Source organism: Perca fluviatilis, chromosome 15 (genome assembly GCF_010015445.1).
Source record: "Perca fluviatilis chromosome 15, GENO_Pfluv_1.0, whole genome shotgun sequence".
NCBI classification, from domain to species: Eukaryota; Metazoa; Chordata; class Actinopteri; order Perciformes; family Percidae; genus Perca; species Perca fluviatilis.
In genome coordinates this window covers 8753952-8767037 of record NC_053126.1, presented here as the reverse complement: position 1 = coordinate 8767037, position 13086 = coordinate 8753952, and the positions used below count along the sequence as shown (strand labels likewise).

The 13086-nt window shown below is 40.5% G+C and overlaps 1 protein-coding gene across 22 annotated transcripts in view; it reads left to right on the top strand.

Annotated features, from left to right (window-relative positions):
• mapk8ip3 (mitogen-activated protein kinase 8 interacting protein 3) overlaps window positions 1–13086 on the top strand; it is a 29070-nt gene that overhangs the window by 1663 nt on the left and 14321 nt on the right. For 3 of the 22 annotated variants that reach the window (XM_039824521.1, XM_039824527.1, XM_039824528.1), the window contains exons 2-11: window positions 4427–4547; window positions 4878–4948; window positions 6258–6349; window positions 7218–7241; window positions 8223–8373; window positions 9429–9660; window positions 10232–10334; window positions 11018–11136; window positions 12103–12114; window positions 12722–12739. In XM_039824521.1, the coding sequence (XP_039680455.1) occupies window positions 4427–4547; window positions 4878–4948; window positions 6258–6349; window positions 7218–7241; window positions 8223–8373; window positions 9429–9660; window positions 10232–10334; window positions 11018–11136; window positions 12103–12114; window positions 12722–12739 (943 nt within the window). The remainder of the gene's footprint in view (window positions 1–4426; window positions 4548–4877; window positions 4949–6257; window positions 6350–7217; window positions 7242–8222; window positions 8374–9428; window positions 9661–10231; window positions 10335–11017; window positions 11137–12102; window positions 12115–12721; window positions 12740–13086) is intronic. The other 19 variants (XM_039824530.1, XM_039824545.1, XM_039824523.1 and 16 more) reach the window with 13 other exon arrangements.

The window sequence follows — 13086 nt, the reverse complement described above, 5'->3', positions numbered from 1 at the left end:
AACAGTGCTTCCACCACTGCAAACATTAATGCTAACTAACAACAACATGCACATGTCTGTTTTTACAATAAATAAGATAAATTAGATTCCTTTTTTGTGCTTTTTTTATTATACCTGAGTTTCCACACAGCAGAGCTGAAGTCTCAAATGTAAATACATATGCAAATACAAAGTTATGACATGATAGCGCACATACAGTATATGGTGATAAAGGGACAGTCAGCACAGCTTTGACAGATGAATGGTGTAGGTGTGACTCTCAGTGGGTGTTTCCACTTAAAAACACAGCAGGAACAGGAACACAAACAACAAAAGTGGAAATCCATATGAAGCTATTACATTACCGGCCGAGCTCCACCTCCTTTCTCTGACCAGTGTAACAGCAGTCGTGGGATCCAGTAGGCATCATAAAGCAACTTTAATCCTGCTCCCATCCAAAGAGGCCTCAGCATATCACTGGCAGCCCTGCTAGTATCAGCTTAGCTCAGCTTTTAGTCTGTTTCATCATCTGCTCTCCCCAATGTGTTTCCTCCCTTTGTCGGTTATCTGGTCTGTTTTCCCTTTAAGCCGGTAATTTAGAGAGGACTTGCTGCTTCATGTTAGCATTTCAGTGTTAGCATATTTAAGCTTATTTTAATGTCATGACAGGAAACAATCCTTTATTATAAAAATGTGGTTGCATTGTAAGTATTAATACTTGAAAGCCAACAGGTAATGCAGATAACAGTAGGAGTGACTGATGCCAACAGGTCCAGACATGGTTTTAGTTTTTTTCCTAACATTAATACCAAAATCAATACCATAACGATAACGATAACTGTATATATACTGGATATAGAAATCAGAACTGATACCTAAATCAGACAATGAGCTGGGGGAAGGTCTGTTTTAGCTCAATGATAAAACATGCTTTAAAAGCATACTTGATCTTTCCTTGAGATCTTGAAAATGACATTGTCAATTTCAGTTAAAAACTGTTACACATTCAAGTGTCTGATCCTGCTTCTTTTTTTTATCGTCCAATGAACCCCCTAACCCATTTTGGCTCACCGTACAAGAGAAAACCTAGATTTAAAAACTTCATATGTGGCACACACGTCCACAATTTGAATTATATTCCCCTTTCATCACATTATCAATTAGGTCTATAATGTTTATTTTCTGTATCCAGGGAAGGTTGTAGTGAGTGTACGGGCACATTGACGCAGAGGAGCTGCCGGTACTGTTTTCTTCTGCTGACTGCCCAACAGTACTGAAGCACTTGGCTGTGAAGTGCCTTGCTCAGTAGTTTTTACGAGCATATTGTTGTATTCTTTCACTTTCTATGTCTGGATCCTTTCAGCAAAAACTGGGATTGATATTGGACCCACACCTATAGAATGTTAAGCTTTGGCCTTATTTATATCTTAAGCAATTTAACCAAGTCGGATTTTAATATAATATAATCATGTTTCTTGATTTTCTTTGTCGTTCGGGAAGGTTATGTTTGCAGCCAGTGAGAAAAGTTTACATCTTTTCATCAATTAGGTGATGCATTTGAATGGAACAAAAAACCAGAGAGACAGTTTTGTCTGACTATCCGAGGGGTAATGGGGGATGGGACAACGTGCGAGGCGTGGGGAATCATAGGAAATCAATAGTGCACAGAGCACACTGAGGGAGCCTGGCACTGTAGCCTGATTTGTGCTTATGAGGAGCAGAGACAAAACAACAAGAGCAAAGAGAGAGAGAGAGAGAGAGAGAGAGAAAGAAACTGAGGATTAGAAAGCTGCAGCATGGGCGACTTAACGCACAGATCGGACAGAGGCAAAAGCTAATGCAAAGAAATGGCAGTATGACAATCTCAGAAAACAACACACCCTCTAACAAGACATTGGAACAACGAGCAAAAAGGGAATCGGATTACAAGGTTATTAGGCTCAAGCTAATGGTAAACAAAGCCACAGCTCCCTGTCTGCTCATATAGCCGTCACCAAGATAACCAGAATTACAGTTACTAAAGTGTGCTTAACAAGTTCAGCCATTTTGTAGCATCTTTATTGTTTTCTGTTTTGTTCTGCAGGCCGCCTGATGGAGTGATCCATCACTTTGTATCACTAACACTTTCCACAGACAGTAAAATATAAACAGTAACCGATCTGCCTCTGAACATGCTCTTATCACATTCTCTTGATGTGATTCGCTTTAGTCAGTTGTACACGGAAAACAGATTTTAACTTATCAGCTTCAATCCATATTACCTGCAAATTCGACATGGTCACAAATCCATTTTTCCACAACCACTATGTGACCTGAGACATTTTCTTTAAGATTTTTTCTACTAAACACAAACAAACGGAGACATGCTACTGTCGCTTCGCTCTCTGTTCAGGCAGTACACAGTGTAAATAGTTGGAAGTGTGACCACATCACAGTCAAAAGCACTTAGCTACGGTTTGGCAGGAAAGCACAATAGCTTCAATCAGGAATTATAGGGTTACTTCATGAATTAATCATACTGGACAGAATAACACAATAGTCCAGCCCATAAACACAAACATTGTGTTATTATACCTGTGTAATTATTGTCTGCATAAATCAAATGTCCTTTTGATAATGCACCACTATGGTTTTTTAAAGTGCTCATATTATGCTTTTTAGATTTTCCCCTTTCCTGTATTGGGTTGTATATATATATTTTTGTGCATGCTATAAGTTTACAAAGTGAAAAAGCCCACCCCAAAGGGACTTACCATCTCCAACAGAAAACACAGAAGTTCATAAACTATTCTATTTTAGTCCAGCCTTTACTTTTTTATTTTTATTTTTTTATTTAACCTTTATTTATTCAGGGGAGGTTCACTGAGAGGCAGCCTCTCTTTTGCAGGAACGCCCTGATCACATTCACACAGTTCCACATTCATACCTGGAAGCTGCCCAGTAGGACCACAGTCTGATCAGCTGGCCCCCGAGCAGCTCCACTGGAGCGGTTGGGGTTAAAGGCCTTGCTCAAGGGCACCTCAGTGGTGGTAATGAGAGAGGGACAAGCGCTGTTCTTTCACTTTCCCCACCCAGATTTTATCCTGTCGGTCTGGGGATTGAACCGACGACCTCCCGGTCACAAGCTCGCTTCTCTAACCTTTAGGCCACCACTGCTACTTCAGAGACAAACGTGCGTCACTTTGTAACACGTTATAATGCTCGCCTAGCTGCTAGCATGGCACGCCCTCATACTCTGCAACTGTCTAGCTAGCAGTCCTTACCTAGTTACTGCGCATGTGCGACTCCCAACAAAGATGGAACAGAAGTGTGATGCCTCACTCTGTAGCTAAAACGGAGAGCTCAACACACAGGGTGAAAAGAGGAGCTGCGGCAATGTGCAGTACAACAAAAATATGGTGTTTTTTGAAAATTAAATCATGTAAACCTGTTCTGATATAACCTCTAAATACAATTATGAACCTGACAATGAGCATAATATGAGCACTTTAAAAGTTTCTAGTTAGCAAACCACTACATACTGTATGCTGCACCTCCTTAACCATTAATTTTAATAGCAAATACTGCAGAGATGGGAGAGGTTAGGTGTCTGATGCAGGTAAATATGGTTGATAGAGGAGTGCATTTCAAGGGCATTACAGCAGGACGTGTTCCCAGTCCAAGGGGATACAACAAAAGGTATTATTTCGTGAAGCTGTGGTCTGCTGCTACTGTACAGCATAATGGTGGTCACTAGTTTTAGCAAAGTTCAAATATTCAGCTTGTTGGTTGATAATAAGATGCAAATCCAAACAAACGAATAAGTAGGGGTTGTTGCTCTCCACAGTGCTAAATATCATTATTAGTAGTTGTTGTATCATACTGAAGGTCATCATATTGTAGCAATTGTCTTTTTTTGTGTGGTGCATATCTGCTGCGTATTCCTGGTTCAATCTCCCTGCAGTCAGAGGATTACAGTATTAAGACCTTGTGGACTTGCTGCACTGAAAAAGGGCATCATTGTGAACAGCTTTATATAATCATAAAAACATGCAATGTGAAAGGGAAGTAGACAGCTCTGTGTTTTCCTGTTCCTCAGTACACAGTGGGACCAACTGAGGTATTTCATAGAGCTGTTGACAAACTCCAACCTTTCTGTAAGAGGCAAAGGCTTTATTAAAAAATAACATGTTTCTCACCCAAACACCCACACTTGACTCATCCAGGCCAGACGGCACAGTTGGTGTCGCTGAAAGGTGATCGCTGCTGTGAAAAATGTCATTAGTACATGACAATACTGTGTATTAACCACAAGCATAGTAATCTTAGTGTGCAGTGTTCTTTTCTTTATGATTTCCTCAAATCAAATCAATATACAATACTTACAGTGTTGTATAACTTGTCACTTTTAGTGCAGTTTGTGATTGTGTATTTCCAGCCTAATTTTTGTTAATGTCTCTTTCATCAGAAATTCATTGAATTTGAGGATGCGTTGGAAGCTGAGAAGAAGGACCTGCAGGTGCAGGTGGAGTTTTTGGAGCTGCAGGCGAAACAGCAGGAGCTCAAGACAAAGAACTATTCTGACCAGAGTAAGTGGACAGACATCCTTACCACAAACTTCTGTGTTCCCATAAAATATACTGTACTGTGCACACGTGGCTGCTCTTGATGAATGTCCCAGACATAGATTATGATGCCTTTGTTCAATTTATGAATACTGGCATGCATATTTGATTGGCTCTTTAGTTTTGTTTTCTTTGCCATCTACCTGTAAGATGTTTTTCTGTGTGGAGTTTAGACCCAAACAGGTAAATAGCTTAAATACTGGCGAGTAAGATTGGTTAGCTCTTTGCTCTAACTATCAGAGTGCCTCCTGGTTTTAAAAAAAAAAAAAAAACTGTTCTCTCTCTGTCTCCTAGTCACACGGTTGGAGGAGCGAGAATCAGACATGAAGAAAGAGTACAATGCTCTGCACCAGCGTCACACTGAGGTAAGAGCAAACATTCAGCCTAACAACTTTTCAACTGGAGTCCCTAGACCTTTAATTTCTAGCATAAGCTCTTACATTTCCATATCCAAAATTCACAAAACATACATGCCTGTTAACTAATAATTTGAATACTGTTAATATAATTATCCTCAAATGCCCCAGCTGTTATGTTAAAGGTCCCATGGCATGAAAATTTCACTTTATGAGGTTTTTTAACATTAATATGAGTTCCCCCAGCCTGCCTAATGGTCCCCCAGTGGCTAGAAATGGCGATAGGTGTAAACCGAGCCCTGGGTATCCTGCTCTGTCTTTGAGAAAATGAAAGCTCAGATGGGCCGATCTGGAATCTTCTCCTTATGAGGTCATAAGGAGCAAGGTTACCTCCCCTTTCTCTGCTTTGCCCGCCCAGAGATTTTGGCCTGCCCATGAGAAAGAGAGAGACATCATGGCTTTCAAACGAGCAAAGTGGCAGTTGGTCAAGGCCCCACCCCCAACCTCTCTCTCCTCAATAGCTACAGACACAGAAATGGCACATACTAAGGGAAGCTCATTGTGGGACTCTCTAGTAGCTGTAATTCTGTACCAAGACTGAATTTCAGGGAAGAGACTTCCGATACAGTATTAGGGGACCACTTAGGTCTATATAAAAGAGACTTCAGATACAGTATTAGGGGACCACTTAGGTCTATATAAAAGCATCCAAAAAGCAGCATGTCATGGGACCTTTAATAAGGCAAAATATTGCAGTAAAGGAGCATACCAATGTTTTGCTTTTTTAGGCCTTTCTCCACAAATCAGATGCTTTACTCTGGTGCCGACCATTTCTTAAACCATATTGTTTTACCTTTTAAATGTTTCATCCTACATTCCAGGCAGCCATTGGTTTCAGCTAAGGAAGCCCTTGTAAGTGCAGACATGTTTGTTACTGTTATGGATCACCTAACAAGCAAATCTCTATAAATGAATGGAAAACAATGGCTGCCTGGAAAGGAGAGAAACAATTTGAACATTGAAAACAAAGTCTTATGTGATGTGTAGTAAATAACCAGCAATAAGCAAAAGCCCTAGTATATGGTCCTTTTGAGTTTTATAATCTCACAATATGATTGTCCTTTTTGTTCACAAAATTGTATCCAGAGTTATCCAACATTTAGTAGATTATAATTAATCTTGTAATAAAATCATTTTTAACCTTTTACATGCAACTCCTTTACACACCAGTCCAGGGGTGTCTCTCCTGCTTTCTCATGTAGTTTTCCTCTCCCTCATTTCTGACATCTTTTCTTTTTCTTGCCATCGTGCATCACAGATGATCCAGACGTACGTCGAGCACATAGAGCGGTCCAAATTGCAGCAGGCAGGGAGCAACAGCCAATCAGAAGGTCCCGGCTGTGGAAGAACGTGAGTTGTTTTACGCATGTGTTTTTGGGTGTAAATGTGTATATCTTTGTGTGGATTTGAATTGTGACTGTCACCCATCGTCTTGTTGCTAACGTTTCATGTTTTTGTCATGAATGTATTAGGCTTTTCATGTTTCAACATTCTCATTGTGTTGATGCTGGCATTTGATTGTCAGGAGCCATGATGAACAGCTGCTACTTTTTACCCACTGACAAAGAAAAGAGGAAATGTACAAACAAAACTGTCAGCCATAATGAGCCTTGTGGTTAATCATTAGAAGAAGAACAAAGTTTGGGCTTAATATTCCAGCTTGCAGGGTTCAGCAATTGGCCAGCCCATGAGTTCTGAAAATGTATAAGCACGAAGCAAGACGAGGACATTCGGTGCAGCTTCTGTAGCTGAGCTGCAGATTAGTCGTGTTCACTATACACACAGTATCTTAAAAACCTGTTCAGCTACACTGTGCAAGGCATTTGTAATCCTACAAATCGTCATCAACTGTTAGAAACAAAGCCCTGAATGAGGCCGGTGTTTCTCATGATGGTTTGTGTTTTGTTGTGATTCTTTTAGTATTATTTTTATGGTTGCATTATAAACACTAATTAGTCTTGCAAGATTCATTACATATTAACAAGCTGCTGATTATCTGGATTATCCATTTTAATAGGAATAAGTGAAGAAAAAGTGCAGAATTGTAAAATTGTTTTAAAACTGGAGCCAACTTGTAAAGGTGAAATTGTGTGTGTGTGTTTGTGGTTTCATGTCTCATGGCATGTTCCTGTCTCTTGTTTTTTTCTAATCATCTGTCTGTCTGTCTGTCTGTCTGTCTGTCTTGCTGGCTTGCTCTCTGTTGCTGCTGTTTGCACAGTCAACGCCACAAATGGAGGAAAAGGTAAATCCAACATGGTACTACCACGGCCCTACCTTGGCTCTGCCGTCTAAACCAGCCTGCTTTTGACTCAAAATGTGACTTAAGAATTGTTGATGCCCCTTCTCATATGTTTGCCGTGCCTCAAAAACTCGTGTAAAGAAGAATTCAATCATGCGTTTGCTTTATTAGTTATTGATGCTTGTGACAAGAATTTATTATTGTGATGTAAGCAACTTACAAGCAGATGTAAGTAGATGTGGAAACATTGATTGGCAGCCTGCACACACAATTTCAGTCAGTTTTGTTTAGGCATCATACAACCAACAAACTGCATGTAGTTAATCAGCCATACAAGAAACTAATTCCTGTATGGTACATTGCTCTTTATAGGAATATCTTAAGATAGCTTCTCTGTGTTAAGTTTTCTACAAACTGTCTGTAGTGGTCTGTATTGATGACTCCGTCTTTTTGAATGACTTGCATCTGTATGCCCATCAAATTAAGAAAGCTCATGACTGGCCTGGTGGACTGGAGTGCATGCCCTCAAAGCCCCTGTTGCTTCTCGTTGTAGGGCTTGTAAATCAGCCATTTTGCCTCTCCCCTAAAATCTCTATCCCTGTCTTGCTCTATTTTCACATTTATGCAGGTTTGAGAGCAGGCATTTGCTGTTTCCTCATGTTTGTGTGTGTTTTTTTTATGTGTGCTCCAGTTTTCTCCACACAGTCCAAAAACATACAGTTTAACACTTATTCACATTCTTGCCAAGAATTAGAGGAGAAGGTTGATCCTGCTCTTAGACATGACAGTGGTATCAATCTTCTCATCTAACTCAGCATAAGAATAAGCGTATTTCCAAAATGGTTGTTTTGGGCCTTGCATCTAATGCATGCCAGGAAAAGCTCCAGCCCTGTAGAAGAAAAAGTGATTAATAAATAGAATAAATGAATAAACAATAATCAGTCTCACTTTAGTCTCCACTCCTCTCTGTGTCTCCTCTGCCAGCAGCAAAACGGAGCGCCCGCCTTCATTGAGTCTGTACCCCAGCGGCGAGGGCATGGTACGTGGGGGTCTCGGGGGGGCTAGGATGATGCCCGGGAAAGACATCTGGCAGGTCAGCGAGCTCGGCCAGTCGACCTTCTGCTCTGCCTATCAGGTGGGACAGACAGTGGCCCTGTCCTCCTCTGTGACCACAACCGCAGCCTGGGGAGTGGAAGTGGGAGGGGCCGGCCTTACTGCTGCCTGTCCTGCTAGCCACAACCACACGGACCACCTCCCCTCCCATGCCTCCTTGTGTCACTTTTTAGGAAACTATTTTATTCACAACACTTGGAAAGCTACCCTTAAAAGTCAGCCACTGAGTTTTCTTTATAAATGTGTAATCATAGAGCTTCTACTCATGTTTTAGTTAATATTAAGTTTTTAATGTCCCTTGTTTTTTAAAACTAGTGCTTTATCTGTGAGAGAAACAGTCAAGGTAAGGACAAAAAGAGGACAGTGTTGCTTTGTTGTTGTGGCTTCTCCTGGTATTTAGCTTTGAAAACAAGCTGAGCTTATAGTGCACATTTTAGGAGTTAGATACCCTTATTTTAAGTTGTGTTACTAGTTGAATGGAATATGTTATGTGTGACAGTGACTTTAAGATGCTGGACAACCTGTGAAGTCCAACATTTTTTTAAGTATTTTACTGAGGATGAATTCAGAACTCAAAGACTTGAGCTACCTACTTGACCTGTTAACTTCCCTAAATAATTCAGTATGGAGCATTTTTTCACAGAACAGCTAAGTTATTTGTATTCATGGGTTTCATGCATCAAGAAGTCACTGAACATTTAAATTTTTTTGGCATCACACCAAGTTGCCCACAATTTGACAAAGATTAACACTAGGAATTTAAATGTGAAATCCATGTCCAAAACTAACTTTTCCAGAATAACCAAAAAAATAAGTAAATCAATTGTATCATTCATGACAACATGAAGCCTGGAAAACTAAAGGGAATTGTACCACAAAACATGCGATCTGCTTACAAGAAATTCATAATTGTCTAATTTTGCCAACAAACTACCAGTCACACCAGATGCTAAAAATACAATGAGTTGTGCAGATGTTTTAGGTAAAAATGTAGTGCCTGAGCCTGCCATCACTATATAGTTCTCATAAAGAAGCTGTTTGTCTCTTGCTTCCATGTCATCGACTCAAACCACCAAGGAGGATGAATCAGAGTCCGACTCAGTGGCGGCCACACCCAGCAGCACAGGAAGCAAGTCCAACACGCCCACCTCCTCCGTCCCCTCCGCCACTGTCACCCCCATCAACGAGGGCTTCCTCCCACAATCTGAATTTGATGCGATGCGGGCCGGGAACCGCAGGAAAAGTGCCAAGCGACTCAGCCGGAATATGGAGGTGCAGGTTTCTCAGGAAACCAGGAATGTCAGCATCGGTAAGAGGGTGTCAAAAATTCGCCCTACGACAGTGTTCTTTTTTAGGCCAGGGACCCCTTAGCTGAAAGAGAGACTGAGTAGGGACCCCCTACTGCATATATTGTATACAATTGAGTTGCATATTAAACTGGGCCGAATGGATGCATCATGTTTTAACATTAAACATACATGTGGAAGGCACAGTGAATCTTTAAGCTTAACTGTAGTGGCTACTTTACCTATAGTAAGCTTATCTTCAGTATGTAAAAAAAAAAAAAAAAAAAGAAGAAAATCCACAAATGTATCTTTGCTATTGATATGTTGGATTCATATTAATGTATATTTTCAGGCATTTTAAATTTTGAAAAAAGAAACTTTCAAAAATATATATATTTTAAATAATTTGGCGGTGCCCCTGCACTAACTCTGAGGACCCCCTAGGGGTCACAGATCCCCTGTTGAAGATCTCTGCCCTACAACCTTTGTTCCCTCCCAAGTATTGGAGTGGTGCAAAGTGCAAAAAAAATCTATAATCAAAATGTTTCTAGTCTAACGTTCAGTTCCGTTCGTTTTTCCGTCATGTTTTTCCAGGTATGGGAAGCAGCGATGAGTGGTCCGAGTTTCAGGAGATCATCGATTCTACCCCTGAGCTGGACATGTGTGTGGACCCCCGTGTGTATGGAGGAGGAAACAGGTACAAATACACTGCGGCTGCACTGCACATATTGACAGTGCACAGTGAAAATCCTGCATTAAAGCCCAGTTATTACTAAACATCTACACGTCATGTAACCTTTAAAGCAAATGCTGCCTTTTATGAAGTCCAGTTTTCTTTCATTCTACTTTGGTGTGAAAAAAAACAGCTTGCGGAGACTTTGCTTGCTTGAGTTAGCTAATTCAACATAGTGAACATCCTGTCTGCAGTTATTCTTTGTTGAAGTTAGGGTAGGGTTTTTTTTGTATGCAGATTTATAGTCAGTTTCATCCAAGCAGTTAGTTGACCCTATTCAGCTGAAGTTAAAATTAGAAAATCACCAAGGCTAAAGTTGCCAGATATTAGGTGGCCAGTGTTACACATGTGCTGGACTGCCATTACAAAGTCTCATATTTTCATTAAAATGAAATATGGTTTCTCTCTCACCGACCTTAATCTGTAAATACTAATAGATACTGTTAGCACCTTCTCATTGGTGTTTTTTTTTTACCCACCTGTGTTTACATATTTAAGGTTTTGGTGTTGTTTACCTGTATGAATTTTACCAGCTGAAAGTATGAGGACGAAAATGTCATAATTTAGGGGAGTGACCACCGGCAGTGAGCAAAATATTTTTGGTCCTTTCACAACTATTGTCTAATGAAATCCAATGCGTGTTTCAGCCCCTCGCAGGGCATAGTGAACGAGGCCTTCGGCATCAACACCGACTCGCTCTACCACGAGATCAAAGACGCCAAGTCGGACATCATCGGAGACGTTGATGCAGGCGCCGAGCTGCTAGGTATGAATAGAACTTTGACTGCCATAACTTTTGCCATAACTGGTTCATTAGTTAAAATACTTAACCCTAACCCTTGAAGCTTGGCAGTAAAGTTGAAGCAAATTTTTGACATGATATCACTTTGCTGGTTGCAGCTTCGTGATATCCTTCTCTTTTGCTCAGTTTTAAGTATTTCACTTCAAAGGAAATGCCTGAACACTGCTGCTGCCTTCTTCACCTCCTCCTGAGGTGATCATTGTTCACCATGAACTGGTGAAAGTGAAGCTTGACTTCTATGCTAACATGCCAATATGTGATATTACTTAGTAATATCAGATTCAGTGCAGATCCAAAGGAAGGGAAGTAATGGCGGATGCATGAACACATTACACAATGTTAGCAATTGTTTTGGCTCTGCGTAACTGCAGGCCAGGAGCTCCATGTGAGGCTGTGTGAATATGCCACTGCACTGACTCTGACTTTTAACCTTGCATGGCCGAGGCTGGATTATGCACTCCATGGCAGCAGCTCATCCCTGCGTCACATCCTGAAAAACCATACAATCCCTCTCTGGCTGCACCCGCAACCCCAGCTGCCCATTCATGCAGTGTTACTTTTATTTTGTATTTTTGTCTTTCTACTTTTTTTTTTTTTCTCTCTCTCTCTCTCTCTCTCTCTCTTTATGGGGGCAGAGGCATGTTTAATGCAGCCCATTTCGAAGGCTGCAAGTTTAAGCAGATCTTATTTTTAAACGTTGAGTTTATTCTATTTCTCAGATTTCATTGCACTTTATATTTATACTTTTTGATTATCTTAGATGTCCATTGTCAGTCTCTGTTTTGGGCCAATACACTTTAAGGGAACCTGATGGATTTTGTTTATTCATTTCTGGGTTGTTTTTGGAGATTTGATCCATCTTCTTCTAACTTCTCACCCCGTTTCCTTTTTTTCTCTTTTTTTATGTGCTTCTGCTGGTGACACCCATAGGCGAGTTCTCAGGTGTGTATCTGAACATGCATTGGTTGGTATATATTTTTATACTCTTTCGACTCCTCTCTACTTTCTAAACTCCACATCTAAGAGTAGATATTGACCAGTGTATACAAATTAGAAAAAAAGGCATAACTGTAGTTGTAGCATGTTGTTATTCATTTATTGCTTGGTCAAGCAATTGGAAATTTGGATGATAAAGTAGATGCCCACTCTTCTCACACATGCAGTAAAACCGTTTTTCGTGTTCCTTTAAAGTCACAGTGAAAATGTTTTGATCTTCAGTGATTGCCACAAGATGTCAGTCTGCATACCCCAAGTTTTCAGCCAATTGTATTAAAAAAAACGCACTTTTCTCCCGGACTTATAGTATATCGTCTTGGTTTGGAAGGACCCTCCCACCCAGTATCATGTTAGAACAGGAAATGCATAATTTCACAGAAGCAATATGCTCTTCCCTGCTGCTCTTCCTCAAGTCTAAATTAATAAATGCTTATCAGCATCCTCTCTCTTCTCTCTTCCATTCCTGTCCTTCTCTTTTTCCTTTCTGATCCGTGGCCTCTCCTCTTCCTCTCTCCGACCTTTCTCCCCTCTTTTCTTCTTCTTTTGCCTCCAGTCCGTGACGATTTCTTCGGTAAGGCGCACCTTGCCTATGCTCATGGTCACATTTGCTTGTTGTGTCATTCTCTGGCCTCTAGCTTTCACATGCTTCTGGTTCCTTCTTTCTGTCCATTTATTTTGTGTACTTACATTGTTTTAAAATATACAACCTTTGCATCTCACGTACCTAATTTATTATTAGATATTTGTCAATAACAAGCTGCTCATTTGTAGAACATTGAAATAAAAATACCCAATCAAGATAAAACCGTGAAAGTGCATTTCTTGGAAAGATAAACAGGAGCAAACAGCAGGAGACAACCTCAGTGGGCTTCGATAAAGTGTTTTTTCATTCCAGTAAGATGGTGTGTTTACTACCTG